General features: G+C 36.8%; 1 protein-coding gene across 1 annotated transcript in view; it reads left to right on the top strand.

The window, feature by feature from the left end:
• Window positions 1-2,718: 2,718 nt before the first annotated feature.
• RALYL (RALY RNA binding protein like) overlaps window positions 2,719-22,750 on the top strand; it is a gene marked incomplete at its 3' end in the record, with an annotated part of 176,504 nt that continues 156,472 nt past the window's right edge. Inside the window, exon 1 of the mRNA XM_082315910.1 lies at window positions 2,719-2,992. Within this exon, the coding sequence (XP_082172036.1) occupies window positions 2,737-2,992 (256 nt within the window). The 5' untranslated portion in view covers window positions 2,719-2,736. The remainder of the gene's footprint in view (window positions 2,993-22,750) is intronic.

The following is a 22,750-nucleotide window of genomic DNA, read 5'->3' as shown; positions in this document are numbered from 1 at the left end:
AGAGGAAATACAGAGTGTAGTACTCTGGTGTTTTGAAAACAGTTGTGATGGTAATAATTAAAGAGTTTTGTTGTGTATTATTTTCATGCGAGTCTTGTCTGGCAAAGGATTTCCTGTAGATTTTGTCCCCTTGTCATTTTCATTATTATTGTGTCAGTTGTGCCCAAATGTACCAGTTGAGGTCACATCATTGTGTTACAAGCTATATAAAAAGACATTGAGTGACAGCTCTTAGTTAAAAAAATGCAAGTCTGAAATCTAAAAAGTGGAAACAGAGACACAAAAAAGTGTTTTACTGAGAGTCATACAGCAGGCTAGTGGAAGAGACACGTCTACCAGCCAAGTTTACTGCTTTCTAGACCAGTGGTCTTACTTGTGAGACACTGCCTCTGTGAGTTTAGTAAAATCAGTTCAGCTGCACATCTGACAAACGTACACAGACAAGATAACAAGATACTAAGAATTGTATAAGGACAGATACAGATTTTTTGCTGGATCTTCACAAAGATGAACACAATGCTGTCCATATTACGTTTTCCCAACAGAAGTGATATTTGCACATTGAAGTGTTGTGCATCTTGGCACTACAGGGCATACCAGTGGTTCCCTGTTCACCAGCTGCTTAACGGTATTAACTTTTATCTTTATGCCTAGCTACTCTGTCATGTTACCTCTTCAGTTTGGGTCATTAGGGTTCTTTAAGCTAACATGGCTTTGCTATTGTCATTTTGACTCCTGTGTAAATACATGTATATCTAAGACGGGTTTAAACTTTCTAGTTCTCAGGTAATATCACCAGTCTACTTTATGCCAACATGGAGCTCAATGTGCATTATATTTATGTTTTGTAGGTGGTTTGTCTTCAGACTATTATGGTACGAAGTGTACTATTATGACTGTTAACAATATTCAGGTTAACTATATATAGACATGACTTCAACATGCATGATCTGCACAGCAATCTAGAAATATACAGTGTTGAGTCTTTCATATGATAAAGCTCAGAGGCTTTTTGTCAAGGCAGTTTTCCTGGTTTTCTATGATGAAATTTGTGCATGTATACAGTATCTTATGTTTCCAGAATGTATTTAAAATTGATAAACCTACAAGAAAACGTATTTTTTCTTGTTTTCTACAGTGTTTTCTCTAAATGTTGTAATATGAAGCTGCCATATTAAGTTGTTAAGCAAGTGAAAGTTATTTGACTGATAGCTCCACTGCATGTGTTCTTTTAATAAAGCAGACTGTTTGCTAGGACTCAGGAGGACTGCCCACACGTCTCCATTGTGTGTTCTTACCTAAAGGGTGGGGTTTGAATCCCATGTGATGGAGACGGTCAAAGTGCTGATGGCTGCGGCTGTGGCCTTTTTGTTCACCAGGAATTGTGCAGAGTTCAGTAACAATGGTTTCTTTTTTTGTCAGTCTAGCCTAATATATGGTAGCTATTGATTTAAAATATGAAACTTCTGCTAGTTAGTGTCAAGCTTTAGGTGTCCCGAATAGAGGTCATTATTCCTTTTCATCTTGAGAAATGAAGTGAGCTTTAACTGTGAGCAGTATTTAACTAGATTCTCTTCTTGACTGAGCTGTTACTGTGATATGATCAAAAGTATGAACAGGTTAAAAAATAGTAACATAATTCTTAGCTGTAAGAGATGGCCTATATTTGACTGCTGTCTAAATGACCTCCTTCTTACAAAATACGTTTTTGTTATTTAGAGGTATGCATATTTTTAACATTTCTGTTGTCTAATATAGCTAAAGAAAACCCAGCAGCCTGATGGGACAATTTTTTTCATTTCTCCTCCATCTAAGCAAATTGATGTAAATGGAGAGACCTGCTGGCAGGTGGAATTTTCATAGATGTTAACAAATTCAGGTGTACTTCAGAAATGGGGGTTAGATGAGCACAAAAAGTGGGGTTTTTTCTTCTTTTGCTAAATCTTTCCCAGGAATAATGTGGATATTTCCGTTTGAGATATGCCAGGATGCATTTAGCCTTGTGACCTCAGAGGAAAGAGCACAGCAGCAAGCATATCTGTGTTCCTATAATTAAGGAAGATTGTTTTCATATTTTTTAATTCTAGGAACATAAGCCACTTTTGCCTCTCCTGTCTTTTCTCTTTTCTTTTTTGTACTGAATTAATAGCGAAAATTGTTCTGATAGAAACATATTGATTTCAGTAAAGAACTGTATGTTACCTGCCCTGCACTCCTCATAATGGTCAATGATATTTAACTGCTGAGAAATGTGCTCTGCCTGACAGTTACCAAACAAAAGCAGAGTTGTCTTTCATTGTTAGAGTTTGTTCTCTATATGGCCTTGAATGTTCATTTCTTTGGCATAAGATAACCATTCATTCTCTTGCTTTGCAGTTTCTAGGTGGCTAGGTACTTAAAAAGTCAATACTGAATTTCTAAGCAGAAATCCACATATGATTACAGTAAAGCTCCACTATCACAGCATTGTATTAAGAGATGTATTGGTGTATTTTATATCTATAAAAATAGGAAATTTTAATTTGACTTATCAACAGCACTTTAAAATGTGCTACCTTGGTTTTATTGATAATCATTTTTAGAAAGTATAATTATTCTGAGTCTAGATTCACCCTAAGTGAAAAATGAAAAGTGAATTATTGTTGGAAAAATCATCCAAAAGCAGGGGCAACTGTAAGCTTTGTAACATAATTCTCTTTGTCCTTTATTTAAGGGTTAAAGACAAGTGATCCAACCATGACCGGCAAAACACAGACCAGCAATGTCACCAATAAGAACGACCCAAAGTCCATCAACTCCAGAGTCTTCATCGGCAATCTGAACACAGCCATTGTCAAAAAAGGTGACATCGAAGCAATCTTTGCAAAGTATGGGAAAATAGTTGGCTGCTCAGTGCACAAAGGTTATGCGTTTGTACAGTACATGAGCGAGAGGCACGCGAGGGCTGCTGTGGCGGGAGAGAATGCCAGGATCATCGCAGGGCAACCACTAGGTAAGGGCTTGTTCATATAATTGAAATATTGTTTTCTTTTACCTTTCTATTTGAAATATCATCTGCTGGTGGTGCTTTGGGGACTAGTAAGTATGTTTTGCCATTGTTCCATCTAAACATATTTCTAGTATGTTGGATCTGGCAGAATTTTCAAAGTATTCGATGTTACCTAGATATTGCAAAATGTTGAGTGCTATAAACTGCTGATTTATTAAACACATCACTTCTGACTGCTTTATACTTCTCTGTGTAATCCCATTGCAGTGAACATGATTACTCCTGTGAGGAAAATATAAGTATTTTCTCTTAGACTCTAGTTAGTAAATTTAATGTAATATAATAAGACTCATCTAATAGATGTCATTATCTTTCATTTAATGAATTTAAAATAATATACAGCCCAGCAGTGTGTCAGATTTTATACAGAAGCAAAAGAATGAGTTTTGTTAGTCCTTGAAATTGTACCAAATCAAATTGCAATGCTGTTATTCATTTAGAGAAGTTTATTATGAAAAACTTAGGTTGAAGTTATTCCCACATAATGTGGAAGACACTGTTCATTTCAACTCCAAATTAAAAAAAAATAAAGTGTAACACTTTTGTTTTCTAGTGCTTTGTCATGAACGCTTATGTAAGGTCTGGTTGTTTCTTATTGCAAGTGTTACCTTTGAGAGCTATTTACATTTAGATATGGAGGCTGTCAATGATAAAATCATCTGGCGTACAGTACTAACCCAATCTATCATATGTATAGTAATGATAGACAGTACAGCAAGGTGTTTGGTACGAACCAGAGATCTTTCACTAGACCTCTGAACTGTGTTGCTCAGATCCAAACCCATGTGTGTAACGGCTATGTCAGGAAAACATGAAGTGTAGCTAGTGCTTTGGCTGTAACAAGTGATAAAGAATGGATATGGCTTATTCATTTTCAATTTCTCAGGCTGTGGAAATCTGGTTTTCTGATTATTTGTAGAAATTGAGGTATTTGTTAGATGGGTTGTTGTTTTGTCACAGTTGTTCAACAGTAATTTTAAGTTTTATAACCCCTGTATTTTGGGTTCAAAAGAAAAACAGATTAAAGAAATCCAATTGCATTTTAGGGGAGATTACGTTACAACTTTTTAGTAAAAGTTATATATATGAGTGAAATAAAAGAATTCAAGTGATAAAGCAAGGCAGCAAAGTCAGTTTGTGGGATGGCATTATTAGAAGATGTTTCCTGGAGCAGTGGTCTCCGAGCAATAGGCCATGTAATGCCATCAGTGCATTATTTACAGCTCCTTGCACACTGGTCTGACCAGATTTTTTTAAACTGTGTTTTCCTAAGGCAATAGATCTGTTATTACTATGACTACTGTTGCTAGTCTCTTTTAGTATTTCTTGTGGCATCTATAATACGCCAAGTGCTTTGTACAAGGAGATACCCTTGATCTACTCAGAGTACTTTTGTGCTTTGCATAGAAGGTAAGTGAAGTTGTTGTAAAAAAAATTAAAGGACCAATAATTACTTGAATTGTTCAAATCTTTCAATAATAACAGAAAGTTTATTCAATACTAAGTTTCAACTGTACAATCTTAAAAAACTTGGATTATTCTGCAAAGTTTTGTGATGGCATATTTCATGCCTCAGTTCCTGATGTATCAAGGAATATAAAGAATAAGCAAGGTGAAATTTTTCTTTTAGCTGTTCCAAACCTCATTTACTCTTTCTGTATACAAAAAACAGTTATATACAGTATTGTCTGACAAAGAAAATGACTTTGTAAAAGTGGTACTTCTTGATAGACAAACTCTTTCTATGAATTCTTTTTATTAGCAGTAGACATTAACAGTTACCTCAAAATAATGAGGAGCTGATAGATAAAATTTGCTTGGCATTATGACCCAGGAGAATAACTTATGTGAAAATGGTGCATTTGAATGGAAGGAAGTAACAGTAGACTCATTACTGTGAAACTACTCAATGAAAAAAGACTTTGTTCTCTGTTCTGAGAGCCTTGCATCCTGAAATAAGCAGAACACATGATTTTATATCAACAATCAGAGTATGGAAAGGGGGCAAGAAAAGCCTTTAGCGTAGCTGAATTTTCTTTTAACAGGCATTAGAATATATTAGTAATATAATGAGGGCTGGATGGTAGTCAGTTTTGGAAAGCTGTTTGAACAAAGGAATATTTGAAAAAGATTATCCCATAGTATATGCCTGATACTACAATACACTTTAGCACTTAGTACCTCATGAAAGAAGAAATAATTTAATTTAGACTGTATTATTAATCTACATTAGTTCTTTCATAGTTTTGACAGACTGACCATTTATGTTAGCTCCAGTCTTCTAAGGAGTCCCACTGTTCAAAATTATGATATCCTCTACAGCAGCTTTACCCATAAGTCAGAAACTTCACACGGATGTAACTGAAATTAAAAATTGAACCTGTAAATTCCTATATCTGTATACAGTGTTGCACAATTCACTGAAGATACTGCTGCAATTCCCATCCAGTTGTAGGCAATGGAACTACATTAATGGTGTGCATTAGAGTCCTGCCTAAATTTTTTCTGAGGTGGAGTCCCAAGGTTTTAAGCTCCATAGGTAAATAACAAGGCATTTTGTTTAACAAATTCCTCAGAAGTACAAATCTAAAGCATTGGTAGTACCCTCAGTCTTGCCAGCTTTCTGTGGGTCATTATAATTGGCCTGCTGGTCTCCTTGGACAACGCTCAAGCTCCTACCAATGTGTTTGGTGACCAGTGATGTGCAATGGCTATGCCATGGATATTGTAACTTCAGGGAGGTGGATTTCATGGCCTGTGTGGTTATTTCCAAGTTTTCTGTTGCATGAAGTGCAACATGCTCTGAAAAGTTGGAGAACATTTGCTCATATTTGCCTCATAGCCACACAGGGCAGAGACAGCGTGAATAGAAACTATTACAAGGAAATACTGACTCTGTCCATGAGCTTTACCAAGGATGATTTCACCCCTCTGTGGTGAGAGGAGGACTAGAGACCTGATTACTCCAAAGCAAATGGTGCAAATCCCTCATTGCAACTGTGGGTTGAGGAGCAAGCTGCAGCAAGAATGAAACTTTTGGGTACATGATGGAGAATACAGTTCTTCACCTGAAGTTTTCTCCTGCCTTTGTAGTTCTTCACAAGGGTCACAGCAACACTATTTAACTTTATTATCCATTACAACACACATGAATTCTGTGAAACCAAATATCACATAAAAGGCATTTAATGTTCTGTAACTTTATATTGTATATACCTGTTTACCTTACGCATTTGGGAAATACATGTAACAGCTTCCATCTAAAATTCTAGTATAGCTATCATAGCAACTTCTACATCATAATGTCCCTTTGATTTGCTTGGTTTGTAGTTCATAGCCTTATATTTTATAATTATATTACCTAATTTTTTTCCTCTTTCAAGCACATTTTTAAACTAGCATAATTCCTTTAACATTAGAATATGTTTTGATTTGCACCAGAATAAGAGCTGAGCCACCTCACAGGCACCTTGAGAAAGCAAGTCAAATGTTGCAAAGCTAGTACTTTTGGTCTTGTCTGTTGTTTTCTTTAAGACACCATGGAATTTCATTCTTGGATGCTGAGAAAAAGGAAAAAGATTACAGTACCAAGAGCATGAAAGACACTGTTGTTCTTCAGTTGATGCCCTTTTTAACTAATAAATTAGTTCCACTGTAGCGTCAATCCTGTTTTGTTGCTGTAAGTATTATTCACGTATGTCTGCCTTCAGGTCTAAATTAGATGAAGCCTCTGAGTACCAAGTGAGTGCATATTGACATGTAGCCTAAGGTAAGATGGTGGTTGCAGATAATTATTTTGGGTGACATATTCTATTGAACATCCTTTTGAGAAGCACAGAAGCCCTGCAGGGGCTTTCTAAATGATGACTACCCAGTAGAAAGCATCCAAGGAGAAGAGCAGGTAATAAAGAGAGCCTTTAGAGAGACTCAACATATACCTTTGTTGTAAATTGAATTGGTGTGAAAGTAGGGCTATTTTTCCTTTTGTTTCCCTTGCCTCTACTCAAAACAGATCTTCTCTATTTTATGTTTGTAATGTCTAGCAACACTGAGAGACACATCTACGTATTTGCAGAACTTGGACTTTCCAGTATGAATCAATTCTTCACCTCAATCTGAAAACCGGAGAACATTAATTATGTTATGAATGTTTGTATTTAAAAAGAATAAATAATTATGCTGCTTTAGTGAACTCATTTGTGAAAAATGCACTTTGGAATGAAAAATGACACAGCTATACAAATTTTCTTGATGACTTTAAACCAATGGTACATTAAGAAAGGAAATTCAAAACTGAATTAGTGATTGTTCAGTTTTAACTTTGCTATCAGCCTTCAGTCAGTAGTATGCAAGTACAACAATCCTAGAAGACATTCATTTGTACAAGCATAACCCATGACTTATTGAAGCAATCCTGTTACTCTTACCCACCTACCTCCAGCTACCATAATAGCAAGATATACCTGTGCAGGATATCAGGAAAGCAATGCTATCTTATTTTAAAGTGTATAGTGGATGAGCAACTGGAAAGGTTTCTTATTTTGCTTCTGGCAAGTCTGTAAAGACTGGAGTTTTAATGTGGGTCAAAACATTCCAGCCAAGGACAATGACTGGCTTAGAGAAACCCCAGAGATTGTACCAATAAGATGAAAAAGCAGGAATGTTTTGGTATTTTAACATATATTTTAATGAGACATTAAAAATAACATATGTTACATACATATAATAATTAATTATATATTCAAACTATATTTCAAGTTTTATACTTTTAAGAGATTAGATATTGCATGTTCACATTACTGGACCAGAAAGGGCAATACACTTCATAGAAAATTCTTTGGCCCATCATAACTTTCGCAGATGCACATTCTAATGTTTTGTATTTATCAACCTTACACCATGAATAAATAATCTCAGATCTGTAACTCAGTAATATGCATGTAATTATCTACCCAAGTGAGCCTTAGACAGCAAGGTATTAATTCTTGACACGTTATAATAACTATATGTTTTATGGTTTTCAAAACTTAAATGTTGTACCTCAAAGAATATTGTATTTTTCTGGTGTAATAATCCACTTTTTTCTGAATAGTGTTTAAGCAAAAGCAAAAACACACACGTGAAATGGTGTATAAGAAATTATCATTATCATGTAAGTTTAAACAAAAACAATGTTTAAATAAGCAAACACTTGAATCAGCAGAAATTATTTATCCATAAACCTATAAAACCTGTGAGATGCCATAAATGTTGGCTTATTGTGGGAGTGCCTTTTAAATTTGCTGAACTCATATAACGATTTTGCTGAATACTTCCTCAATCGAGATCAATTACTATTGTAAAATAGCTGTGAACATCAGGGCCAGGCTTCAGGAAAGTTTATTTGATCCAATATTTTTTATGTTGAACAAAACATAAGGTAATGACAAAGAATAAATTTAAATACTAAGTGGTCTTCTTACGAAAGCAAAAAAAACAAACAAAACCCACAAGAATTATGTATATGTAGTCAAGATGAAAGTAATGCCTTTGATGTCTCAGGAGTTCAGAGTGAAACTAAGGATAACAACTTGTGCTGTCTTTATTAAAGTCTTTCCCACTAAATCACATCTTGGTCAATGTCCTCATCATTCAGCCCTCAGGCATGAACAGAATATTACAGAACTTCTGAAAAATTATTAATTAACCTTCCACAGCTTAGTTCAGAGGTTGTTAAATTTTAGCCACTAGAACTGACTCTTTAATCCCATTTCAGTCTGTTCCTATATTTGGGAACCAATGTGATCCTGTCTCAGCCTACTCCTGCATGCAGGAAAAGGGACCCTATCTAAACCTATCACATAGGTCTCCACTGTGATGCTTACCCATGCCCCAGTGGTCTTGGTGAAGCCTGTGTAACAGCAGACAGTAATGTCAAGTCTCACTGTAGGGGACCTTGGGTACAACTACTGATCATTGCTCATAGCGGTCTTCTGATAATGAATAATTTTCATATATCCATTCCCATTGTGCACTTTGGTGTTTCCCAATACTTTTATACCTTCTATTGTTGCACCAGTAAGGTTCATTGTGGCTATAGTCTACAGCCATAGCAGCAGACTATGCTACAGCAGTATAACCCAGTTGTCTTTCCTTATGCTCTTGAACTCAAACAGATGATTAACTCTTGTCATCACTTCATAGTCTTGTTTGTTCTGGTTTTTTTTAATCAGTATTTTCTCATCCTATCGTCACATTAACGTGAACTATCCATGCATATAAAGCAACTCAAGTAAAGGAAGGAAGGTTTATTTTTAACAATCATCACCCTATCCACGGTTCAGGGCAGGACACCATTGCACAACTGATATATGCCTGCTCCAGAAGAGCAAGCTGAATGTTTCATCATGTAACAAACATCCATATTTTAATGGAATGAGCCATTTCGTTAGATAAAGAATACCTAGAATAAGAACGAGTGAGTTTTACTCCCTATATCTTACAAAATATTCTATTTCCCTCTTAGTGGGACTTGGTCACTCCAACTCATTATGAAAACTGAAACTACAATTTAGATCTGACTTTCTGGCAGAACTAAAACTTTTTCATGTTCAGATAAGTACTAGGTGTATATTAAGAAAATAGTATAGCCATGAGGTGAACTCATGAGAGCAAAGCTTTATTTTTGATTGCTTGGGGTCTCCTCCTGTGAAATTCTTCATGTATTCCTAAACTATGATAAACTAAAATTTGCAAAGTTGTGCCTGACACAAAGTTCTGTACTCTGAACAGCCTCATGTCAGTTCATGCAAATGTTAAGCATTTCCTCCCTCATAATGCCAAGAATAATGATCTGATCGCTTGCCATCAGCAAGTGTTATTGTAAGAAAAACTTTCCTTCAGGGCTGTATACAGATGCATATTAGGATTCACTTGTCTTCTGCATGGCCAGCTCATCTTTAAAATCATGGACAAGGTGTTATTATGGGATCTTTCTGTGTCTTCTGCTGCTTGACATGTCTGTATGTAGCATAGTGTCTCATCTGCATTAAATTCTACTTTTTTCATCATTTCATCCTTGGTTTTCACAACATGCTACCCTTTAAGTCCCTCAAATCTGCTTGCAACAAATACATGTCCATGGGTCTGATATATCCATTGTAATTTTGTAAGTGTTTTTCAAAACCTTTAGACAACGTTACTTCAAAGTTCCCAGTACTTCAGCCTTTACTCCATGCATATCTTGATGAGATTACTTTTTTAGCAAACAATATCCAGTAGTTCCTTCTTGATTTGAACATAACTATGCTTTATTTCTGTTGCAGCTCTATAAGAAGTTAAAAAAATTGTTTTCCTTTGTAGCAGATGAAATCCTGTACCTTTTCTTAAATATACTTAGAATCATAGAATCATAGCAGCGTTAAGGTTGGAAAAGACCCTTAAGATCATCGAGTCCAACCATTAACCTAGCACTGCCAAGTCCACCACTAAACCATGTCTCTAAGCACCACATCTACACGTCTTCTAAATGCCTCCAGGGATGGGGACTCCATCACTTCCCTGGGCAGCCTGTTCCAATGCTTGACAGCCCTTTCGGTGAAGAAGTTTTTCCCAATATCCAACCTAAACTTCCCCTGGCGCAGCTTGAGACCGTTTCCTCTTGTCCTATCCCTTGTCACTTGGGGGAAGAGACCGACCCCCACCTCACTACAACCTCCTTTCAGGTAGTTGTGATCATTAAAATGTGTATAGCTATTCTATAATGTTTCATTCTGGCCTGTCATAGCATCACGCAGTGATAAAACCACTGTCATGACAGGTTCTCTCATAACATCTGTGTCAGTGTCTCATGTGGGATGTACTGTATAAAAAGAAGAATTATCTCTACGATGCTCTGCAATTTTTGGTTTTGTTGTTCTAGGAGGTCTCATGTTGTCTACAGGTTCACTTCTTTGCTTTGTCTAGCTTAATTTGATAGACTACCCTCCATGCATTTGGTTTCTTTCACTTCAAACAGAATCTTATCTGGATGGAGTTTGATATTTTCTTCTTGATCATTTGACAATACTTTCTTCACTATCTCATCGCCTACTGCTGGAGTTGTGCTGCTAATATCACGTCACTTGGGTTTGTATGTGTGCCTGCTATATCTCCATGTTTTCTCATTGTTTTGTTAAAACATTTCGCTTGCTCACCTTGTTCCAAAAGGCATATAGAGAAATTCATATCTGTTCCAGGGGGTATGGAAAGTGCACAGGTCAGAAGATTTCTCATCTAAATCTGACTTGCCAATATTTATCTTTCTAGTCTGCAATTGGAAGCATGGGGTTTTTTTTACCAGGTATTCAGCACTGAATGAGTGACAGGACAGACTAAGGATATTTTAGTGTATTGTGGAATCCAGGCAAATCCCAGCCCTGCTATTTGTCTTTTGGACTATGACTGTTAAACCCATGAAATCGCTTTCCCTCCCAAGACATCACTCAGCTGTTTGGAGGAGAAAGTATAGGATATATTCCTCCTACCAGAATACTGATGTAGCAGACAAAAATCCTTCACCTGATCACGGTCTCAGTTCATGAAGGCAGCTCTTTAGCATGATGACCGTTTAGGACCACTCTTCCTCTCTTTCTTTCCCTTCTTAACAGCAAGGTCAGCTAAAATGCTAATGTTCTTTTTTTGTTTAGCTTAACTGAGACAAGAAATGCTTGTGAAGGCATATTTGCTATCTCAGATCTGATTTCATGTCTTAAGCCTACTTTCATTTCACACCTAAGGAAAATACAGCGGAGGAGATCTATTTCTTTCTCATCAAGGGTCTACCGCAGGTTTCACACTTAATCCTGTAATTCTTTCAAGGATAGACAACTTCATCAGCAAAATTGTGTGAATCATGTATATGGGGGGAAAATATAATACTGACACCTTATTAATAACTCAATTATTTTTCAGCACTTCATATAGACAAATTGAAATTCACAGGTAAAAAAAGGGAGATTTGACAAATGAGGTGCTCAAATTCTATACTACTGCTCCTCCCTCCCCCCCAAAAAATTTAGTATTACTGAACTCCACCATGCTAATGGACTTTTGAGTAAAAGTCATTTTCTAGGTATTTTAGTGACTCAGAAATGAACACTGCTCATGTTCTTGATCATTACAACTGTTTAAGTGACTGACTTTAGTCTCGTCTAGAAAATTCATGGCAGCTGAATCAGACCATTTTTTTTATGGCAAGACTTGTCATTTTCGAGAGACCTAATGAAAAAGGATTAGTCTGGTTTTAAGTATAAAGCTTGATATTTCCACTTCTATTAAGCTGTGTAAAGTCCCTCTATACCTTGCAGAATACCTCATATTACTCACAAAATGATAACGTATTTGTAAGAAGACTGATCATATTCAAACCCAGCCTTGAGTTTTTTATTTGACATATATGTGAGCTTAGATATATGAGTCCTGAGCTTTCTCCCACCAGATGATAACAGCCAGCCAGCAGAAAGCTGAGAACATACACTAGCTTGTTCCAGAAAGAAGTGCAATCATTTCCACTACTAATCCACACTACAGCTAACTAAAACTTGTCTCCCAGCTACCAATGAAGCTATCCCACTTCATATTTATTAGCCAGCCTGATGACAGTTAGCTTCCTTTATGCCTCACTTTGTTGCACAGCACAGACAACTCTTATCACACTTAAAAAAATTTAAAAAGGACACATTTTATTTTATGTATCTATGAAAGCTGGACAGAACTTGCATGAATGGCTCTGCTACCATGAATAAGACCTCTTTTCTTTTTCTTTTTTTTTTTTTTTTTGAGGTCTGAGATGGTGTGCTTAAACATTTAAATTACTTCATTTTCATTTGTGTCAATCTCAGTATTTAATACCTTTTTTTTTGTCTACTTCTATTGCTTGTTTATCTAGTCTTCTCCCTGATGGAAGTGTTTGCTGGTTTGATGTTGTCCAAACACTTTTGTTATGATCACAGTCATTCCTAAGCATTGTTAAAATCTCATTGAAAATAGGGCTTTTCCACTTGACTGCTGCGGTAATTTGTTGTAGACATCTGTGCCACCTCTCCTACTGTTTGCAATTAAAAGGCAAATTTTAAGTAAGTCTCTTGTGCTTTCTTTCAGTGTGCTCCTGATGCTTCATACAAATATGAAAGAGAAAGGAACAGAACTTAATGAGTTTGAAGTGTGGTGGTAACTTTCAAGTCTTGAAATTAATTTGGGAAGTGAATAATGTTTTCTGGTTCTTCTACTACATTAAGTTTTCTGGACTCAAGGTCACTTCTCACTTCATGAAATCTATGTCTGTTTAATTAGTCTTTCAGGTGAGGAACACAAAATTTGTCTGAAAATAGCAAGTGTGAAGCAAACAGTCAATAACAAAAAAATAGATACTAAATGACAGGAAAACATGTGCTTGGCAAAATCTGAAGCCATTTCAGGATATGATTTACTTCTCAACTGTACACTATGTGATAATTCAACATCTTTAATTTTAAAGAGACACTTAAAAATACTTCCTTTTTTCATGATTTCTTCAGCTAAGCTTTATCCCTTGATTTGACACTGTCATAGAATTGTTGAATTATAGAATAATTTAGGTTGGAAGGGACCTCTAAAGGTCATCTAATCCAACTTCCTGCTCAAAGCAGGGCTGACTCAAAGCAATGACAGGCCAGATTGTTTTTTAGCCACCTTATAATCTACCCATGCAGTCCATATATCCCAATCTTTGGCTGCAAGGATGCTATAGGAGATTATGTCAAAGAGCTTGCTAATGTCAAGGTGATGAGAACTTGCAGCACCTCTTCCCCCATCCACTAAGCCATTCATCTCATCATAGAAAGCTCATTGGGTTTGTCAGGCATAATTTGCCTCAGTAAATCTTCTGTCTGCTCCTAGTCATTTTGTCTTTCATGAGGCTGGACATGACTCCCAGGATGATTTGCTTGTAATCGTCCAGTCCGTCTTATCTGGTTGGTCCCTTTTCAACACTGAAGTCCATCCTGACAACAGAAGTCAGACATATATGTATTGGAGCAGCAACAAGTTTATTGTCCTGCTCCAAGCTGCATAGATCAGGCACAGGGTTCCTGAATAGGGATCTCCAAAAAAAACTTAAGGACATGATTTTCTTCTCCTTATATTCCCTTTTTACCCCTCAGCTTTTCCCAAGTTCTGCCCCTTTACCACCTTATGTCCTCCTGAATAAGACTGTCCATGTCTACCCCTAACCGATTTTTCCTTATTTTGTTAACTTTACAAATTTATTTGGTATTTATAAGAGATTGTCCTGGAAATATCTCTTTTATCCATGAATTCTGTTAAACTAATACCCCCCCACCCCTGTTTTTTAAATCTGCAGTGTTTTGCCATATTTGTGTTACTACCTTTTAGTGATGCCAGAGGCTGGAATAAGCCATCTACATGCAAACCTTAATGTTTAGCCATCCTGACCTCAATTAAAATGAAATGCTAATAATGTTTTCAAAAGACCATGAAAACTGAGTTTATGGAAACATTTCCATACCACCACTTTTGCGGAAGACAGGCTAGTTGAGTGGCTAAGAGGATGGTTGCTGTTCTAGTTTTTTGCTCTTAGAGGATTTGTTTTGTTTCTTGGCCAGGTTTTGTTCAAAATTAGTAGAGGAAAGTTAAATGCAAACAATCAAATTACGGCAAGATAAAATCAACACTCATACTAGCATTGCAGCAGCTGGAAAAGCAGTCGTGAATTTTTACAGCCTTACTTTAAAGGTCTTTATTTTCTGTTAATTGGCACTTACTGCTGCTTTATTTGTTTCCTAGTCTTCAGTTTTGGTTTTGATGTATTTAAATCCACAGGCAGACAAGGAAGAAAAGCCAGAAAAAAAATGGGATTTTTTTAGATGTAATTAATCAAAACAGTTATGATTTTTTTTTTCCTTTGGTCTTGTGTTGTGCAAAATGAAGTAGCAATTTCAATAGATTTTCCTGGAATTTTAAAACTAGTTTGATCCTAGATAAAGTCCTTGTGCATAAAAGCATCAAAAAAAAAAAAAAGTATTTCCATAAGGAACATATTGACCGTAACATAGTGGACAATAACAATACTAGCTTCACCACAAAATCCTGCTCTTATTTTTCTACCAATAGTAGAACAGAAATGCATTAATAGCAACAAAGCTAATTTATGAAAAGTATGTTCCCGTTATATCACTTTTTCTCCATTTTCCTTTCCTTTTCATCCTGACATCCTTGATTTTTATCAACACTTGCCATACTTATGAAGAAAAACTTCTTTGCTCCTTACACTGATAATCATCACTTTGCTCATCATCGTACATTCACTCAGTCCAAAAATATATTTTGACCCTTTCAATAAGTTCCTCCATTTCCAGTTTTTATTTATGTCTCCCAGAAAAATCTACTTTCTTACCCTATTAAGTATCTGTTTGATCAACAGCTCTTACTCCCTTGCTATTTACCTTGTTCCTCAGAGCTATTCCCTTCAGCTTCTAATGGGGAGCTTTGGCAATTCTGCACATATTCCCACTGAGGGATCGGCATCCTGGTAAGGACGGAGGTGCAGGACTGTGTGGTCATACCAGGTATGGCAAAAGCTCTGATGTAGGATCTCATGGCACATTTTGCTGAGAGACAGAAAAAGGGTTGGCAATTCCTTATTGAGCTGCTTACCCAAAGCATGACAAAAGATACATCGAATCCAATTTTCTTGTAGTAGCAGTGTCATAACTGCTATGATTTTACAAAAGCAAAAATGTGATTCATTCATTTGTGTTTGGACAATATGACTAAAGCACATAAGCTATGGGACAGGAATGTTTTGTAAAAAGCTGAACTACAGGAGTTTATCTCCCAATGATTCATATTCAGTCAACTGGAATAGTGCACACAGCAGAAAGGTGAAGCATCATAATCTGTTGTAACTTCATGTCTTTTCTCTCTGAAATTGTACACTGCCTTGGAAGCAATGACTGAAAGGAAGATGGGTTCAGGGCCTGGCCTAGTGTCACAAGTACTAATGGATTTAACCACAGTCTTGGGAGCAAGACAGCAAAGGTCAAGTATTCTTCTGGTCCAGGTCCATGTGCTCCATGAATTCTGTGAAAGGGCGGTCCTGGGATAGTAATTCACAGGGAATGTAATATTTTTTTTTTTTAGTGACTACGTAAAATTACCAATAGTACTCCAAACCATCTGTTTTAAATTTTGATGGTATTCAGTTCATCTGTAGTGAGATACTTTGACAGTGAACTGCATCACCACTGCACACAATATATTTATTCCAGTAAAAGTTCATTAGTATTCACAGGAATCCTCTAGCTCGGTAATACTAGCAGAAAATGTCAAATTGTTCTTAGAATTTATAAGAAGGTATAAAATTCATGAGCTGAGACAATGAAAATCCCAGAGAAATGACGGCTACCATATTTTGTACTCGTTTTGGCATATGATTTTGTTATGTCTACAGAAATGAAGGCTAGTCACCTAACCTTTCATCAAGTCAGCATTTTCTGAAATACAAAGACATGAAAAGTGCTTACTAATGATTGCTTGGCACGCATCCTAATATATCTAGAATGAGAACAGCAAAGAAAAATAATACAGGAAGTTCCATAGTATGGCATTCAGATCCCTGTTTATTCACTTCTGTAAAGCTTTCTTCAGACTACATGCCATTATGCTCTTGGCATCTTGGTAAGAGAAGAATGTCTTAGTGAGTTTCAAGAATCTAGAAATGTAACTTGGATATTTATTTTTTTAGATAAAGTAGATAAAGTAATGGGAAAAAGAGAAGGGTACTAAATCTGTGTAAAAGGACAGAAAATAGATACTTCAATGAGTCTTCTTGTGCTTAATTTGAATGCAGGCCAAATGTCTATTACAAAATGCAATTTCCTAATTCCAGAACCTGTTGCAGAAGAAATCAGTATTGATAGATAGAGAAGAACCAATTATGGAGCAAAAATACAGTGGTTGCTTAGGTACACAAGATCACAAGTTGCTCTTATTTAGTATACTTTCTGCTCATAAAGGACAATTTTATAAACCTTGAAAGTAGACATGAGCAAGTTCAGTTGGAGAAAGAGCTGAAACAGGCAAATATGAATTTGCTCAGGAATGATTAAACTATTTTAATTGTTGCCAAAAGAGAAATAATCATGAAAAGAAGCTAGTCAGCTTAAAAACACACCATGAAAATCTCACAATCTGAGAAAGCTGTAGGTAACTAAGACAATAGAATACATAGAAACAGTAAATTAAATTAGATTTATGAGGATTTTAAATATAAAGAAGAAAGAGAATTTGAAAGAAGGGTATCAATACATTGCTGGGAAGAAATGCGGGGGGAGAGGGTGTTGTTTTGGTTTGAAAATAGTTCTATAAGGGTTTTTTCTCGTGTATTTAGAAATTGCCAGATACATTCCAATCACAGAATGATGATGACATGGTTTCCATTGCAGAATTCATTACAGAGCTATAGAATAAGTTATCTTTAAATCCTGAAAATTAATTTTTATCCTGGAGTTTCTGAAGAACTACTAGGGATGTTCTCCAGGGAGGTTCCCAGTTGTTAACATTTAGGAGGTTACCTTCATTAAGTCTTGAACTGGAGTAAGAATTTCAGAAGGGTAGAATTTTCACAGGGAGAAATTGCTCAGTTCACACAGTTTAAACCAAATCAGGATTGAAGCCGTTCATTGATTTATTAATGACACAAAATTAATTGGAAGTCATGACCCTTGACGATAACAGAAGATCAACATCAATGCTAGGCACTTGCAAAATTTTAATAAAATGCTTCCAAAATTTCTAAATCCCGTTCTAGAATTAATCCCAACAGACTACACCCCTGCTGTGGGAGATGTGTGCCCCAAATGGCCCCCACATTTCCCAGGGGTGGGTGGCAGCCCTTGGGAGGTGATCTTGCACCCTCAGGGTGCAGGTCCCTGGGTGCCCCCATGCTGGCCATTTATCAGCTGGAGGCAGCAGCTGGGGGTGCCCATGGTGAGGCCATGCTGCCAGACCCAGGCAGAGGCCCTGGGCCATGTGGCTACGTCTGGAAGGGTCACCCCATTCCCCCTCTGCACTGCTCCACTCTTCTCCTACCCACTACAAATTTTTGTGTTTCACTTCCATTTCTGTTTAGCTGACTTTCTTTTTTCCAGAAGTCTCCTGGTAATTCCCCAGTTACTGTTTAATCTGGTCAATGGTTTTCTTCCTCTTTGCCTAGACCAGTTTCGGGCAAAAGCCGTCTTGCGCAGTTTGGACATCCCACTCAACCACAACCTTACACTCACTCCTGTCTTGTTGGCTGCTGTTATCCCAGCCTATTTGCCAAGGGTGGTCCCTGTGAGCACACCCACTAGAAAAAAATACGAACATTATGTAAATAATTTAAAATGGTAAAAGGGACAGGCTGTGTAACAACAGTCCTGTCATAATCGTTTTAAATTGCAGGAAAAAATAGTGAAATTGCTGGCACAGGGCTTGACCAATCAAGAATGAACATGGGGATAATGTTACTAATGTTAGCATGACTTCACTGAAAATAGGACTTGAGAAATTAAATATGTATCGTTTTTTACCTTTTAACACCATATAGTAAGGTTGAACTGATGTAAGATACTTCTGCAAGGCACTTGATTCATTCCAAGTGGAAATTTGATTAAGAAACTGTCTTATGACATTTGTATGGTGCATGCCAAATGGATTAAAAACTAGTCTCAAGAGACTGGTAAATGGGAAGTAGTTGTAGAGCATGTGTATGTCTTTTGTGCAGTTAATCGTAGAATCAGTTTTTTAATCATTCTTTCACCCAGTCTGAAAGACAACAAAAATCACTGATAAATTCTGTACATAGCACAAAGATGCCTGGGCTCATGAATGATGAAGAAAACAGGACACTGATATCAAAATAGAAAATAAATACCAAAACAGGAGTCAAAGTGTGACTGCTCTAATTATAACATCTAACATGTTGATGATCAGCTCTTCAGCATGGGAGAGAAAGGTGTAACAAAATCTGAAGGCTGGAAGCTGAAGTGAGAAAAAGCAAACCTCAAAATAGGGCACATTTTTAACAGTGAGACCATTAGGAACAGTTTACCAAAAGTTTCAGTCAAAATTTCTAAAGTAAGCTTTGGGTGTTATTATAAAGGATATGTCCTAGTTCAGCCCAGAATTAATTCAAGGAAGTTCTGTGGTCTGTTATACCAAACCAGACTGGAATTTTTTGTTTGGACCAGCTGTGGAAACCTCCAAAGACAGAGATTCTACAGTCTATTTGGATAAGTACAATAAATCAAGAAAAAAAGAAAAGCTTTTAATTTTATTAAGGTGCCTAGTGATTTATGCCTGATATTAATAACAAATCTATACAAATTACACAAATGGTCTTGTTGTAACAGCACCTTTGGAAATTAGATTAGCACTAGCCACCTAACGACGAGCTTGGCTTAATTTAGCCAACAGAAATAAGTAGTTTTTTCCCAGTGACATTTACAATAAAATAAATGAGGGGGTGAATGGGATTTAGAGAACTAAGTTTCCTATACCACAGAATGTCTTTTTTTTTTTTATATCTGTTACAAGGTCTTTTTTATATTTAGGTAGATATTAATAAGACTGGTAATAATCTGTAAGAAAATTAAAAAATTGTGAATAAGATCAATCTTGGTCTAGCTTTCTGCACTACAGCAGCAAAAGATTTTCCCATCAGGTCCATAACTTCTATTTTGTTGCAACCTACTTTTTCATTCTAGACAAGCAGAGACATATTTGCACCCAATTTTATGACCATCATAGCCATAAAGTTATTTGTCCTTAGGAAAAAGAAAGACACAACATAATAATGCCATTAGCTTAATACCATCTTAATGTCTTAAGTGTTTTTTTCTTAAGATGAAATTAACCCTGGTGCAAAGGGCTACAATCAAATTTGTTTGGAGAAAGTGCACGCTTCCTACTAGAATCACTGCTTCTTGAAACTTCCATTAGTAATCTCATTCTTCTTCTGTAGCTGTGTTCTACTTTAAATTACCGCAGTATGTCAAATGATGATCACACATCCACCACATTCCTGAATGTTTCCTCTTCACAGAAGTCTTGCAAAATTTAGCAGAGAATACGATAACTCTTCTCAAATTCCTTCCTCAAATGATTAATCCCTGATGGTTCTTTATTGTGTGTCTGGGCCGACACCAGGTCAGAAAAGATTAGGGTTTTACTGCCCTCATATTTCAGATCCTTATTTTAGTAGTTGCAGCCAGGATTCTTTCTCTTTCTCTTATATCAGAGTATAGCAATTACAGTCCTCTCACATTACCCTGAAATGCTGTTCTCCTCATGGGCATCCTGTAATTTCTCTTCCCGAGCAGCAAATCTTGCCGGATGAGAGCTCAGCCACACAGAGGTCTTCGAATAATTTGAAAACTTTCATTACTGTATTTTTTTCAGTTATTTATTTAGCCCAATACACATTTATAAAAGCATATGTGGAAAATTATATGCTTTTGTATGCATCTGAGTAAAAAACATTTTTAATATGGAATTTTACAAACAGTATCATATTTGAAAATATATAATTTTTACCTTCTTCACCCAATTCTAGTCAGGCTGTAGCTGCAGAGGGAATTTGTTTTACAATGCAGGCACATCTCTGCCAATATCTTATGGCATAAAAACCCCAGTAGATTTTTAATTTGCATAACATTACACATATTTGCATAAAATATTGCCCAGTGCTACTAAGAGCACCAGTTTCTCCCTAAGCCCCAATTAATTAATCTGTGTCCCTCCAGACCTACAGCAATTTATTATGCATTCTTAGTATAGCAACATCAATTAATTATATGCTTCCCAGCCCCACATCAATCATTTTGTGCCCTTCGGAGAGCTTTGCACCTCTCCCAGCCCCACATCTGGCTGAAAACACACCCTCTTCTTTTTCCATAGCTGAAGAGGCCTCTCAGCAATTTTGCCAGTCAGCGGAGAGCTCTAGTATCTCTCCCATCAAGGCCTAAAGTTTTGGGGATGGTAGGGTAAAACCTCAGCAGCCATACTGCTGTCTGTCTGAGAACTGAGAGAAGAGAGTACTGCAACTCTTTTTTTGTTCCCTTTCCTTTTTTCCCTTCCCTTTTTGTGAACTGAATAGAAATGCTTGCACGTTGCTGATATTAACGCATATTCATTTTGTTTTGGTGTTATTTTGCTCCTGTTCCGAGCACATTTGGTCCAAAAGTTTGGGCTATGACCATGCTGTGTACTGAAGGTGTGAGAGTAGCCCATTGACCTCACACTCAGAAGAGGCAGGAGAATCTTAACTTTTTAATTTGATCCTTCCCCACATTCCACAGGCCCAGCTGCAATGACACGTGGAGCAAGAACTTCAGTCAGCCTCAAATGATCCAAACATTCAAACCATGATCCAGACACTGGTTTGGGTTGAATGGCACTCGCTTAAGTGTAGGGAATGAAAATGTGATGGGGGGGTGAAAGGACATATGCAAAATGCAGAATATAAGTCGCTGGAGAAAAATGGTGGATGAGGAATTTCTGACTATTTTGCATCAGCTTCTTTACAGAATTGCCTTGTTTATTTATTTCTTTATTTATTATTTATAGTCTATGTGAAACTACACCCTTTGCACTTGGGTGAAAACAGAAGTTCATGTCACATGTTCATCAGAGTGTTCTTGGACTAGATTACAAATTTTAGCTGGCACTCAATCTTATTCAATGAGGTTTGCAGGAAAGGTGAGGCTTTCCAAAGATTTTCCTTTTTCCTTTACTGTCAGTACAAAGGTCAAGCTCATGGTTGCAGGAAAGGAGTAGGAGGGAACAGAAACCATGGCTTCTTTCCCAGAGCACCCCTTGGCTGAGTAATGTCAATACACCAAGGAGCAGCACCCTGACCTGACTGAAATATTTAACATTTTTCTTCTGTCCTTCCTCTTTACTAAGCTTCTAGAACAACTTTAAATCCTTCTGTATGGCATCCATTACCTGTATGGCATTTCTGGGCCCCTTTAAGTGCACCGTACATCATCCTTCAGTTCTGTTCATTAAATTTAAAATGTGCTTGCCATAAAGTAGTTATGGATTTTAAGTTTGCAAGGGGAATATATCTACTTTTTCCCTGCAACACTCTTTATATGTTGAATATTTATATCCATTTGTGTTTGTTCTGACATAAGAAAGGTAGGCCTGCCAAGGGTCCCCTTGTGACTATAAACTCAAGCTTTAAAAAAAGTAGCTTAGCTAAGTTTTTTATTAACTGCTACCTATCACTGTTGCATCGTCCTTATGGCCCCAGGGCTGAATCAGCACCTTCAAAGCATTTCTCTGTCCCTCACTGAGAGATGCATATTTCTTCCATGGATCCTGATGCAGCACAACAGGAACAGGGCAGTGTTTGGCCATGACTTGCACAGCCAGGGCAGATCATAGAGTTATTTTTAAAGAGCAGTGAAAGTATATATTACAACTATAGGCAAGACAATTTGATGGGGGTGGGGGAGAACAGACATTTTTCTGCATTATCTTGATACCCTGCCTCTTCTTTATCTCTCTTTACTCCTTACACACTGTCATAAAAACAGAAACCTGAAGTGTGTATATGAAAATTCAGGTGTTCAGCTCCATTAATATTGCACAATTCAGTAACGGATTTTGCTAAATCTGCGCCTTTCACAGAAAATT

This window comes from Platalea leucorodia (assembly GCF_965183815.1).
Source record: "Platalea leucorodia genome assembly, chromosome: 1".
NCBI classification, from domain to species: domain Eukaryota; kingdom Metazoa; phylum Chordata; class Aves; order Pelecaniformes; family Threskiornithidae; genus Platalea; species Platalea leucorodia.
The sequence above is the reverse complement of the archived record's forward strand: the minus strand, read 5'-3'. Positions and strand labels throughout refer to the sequence as shown.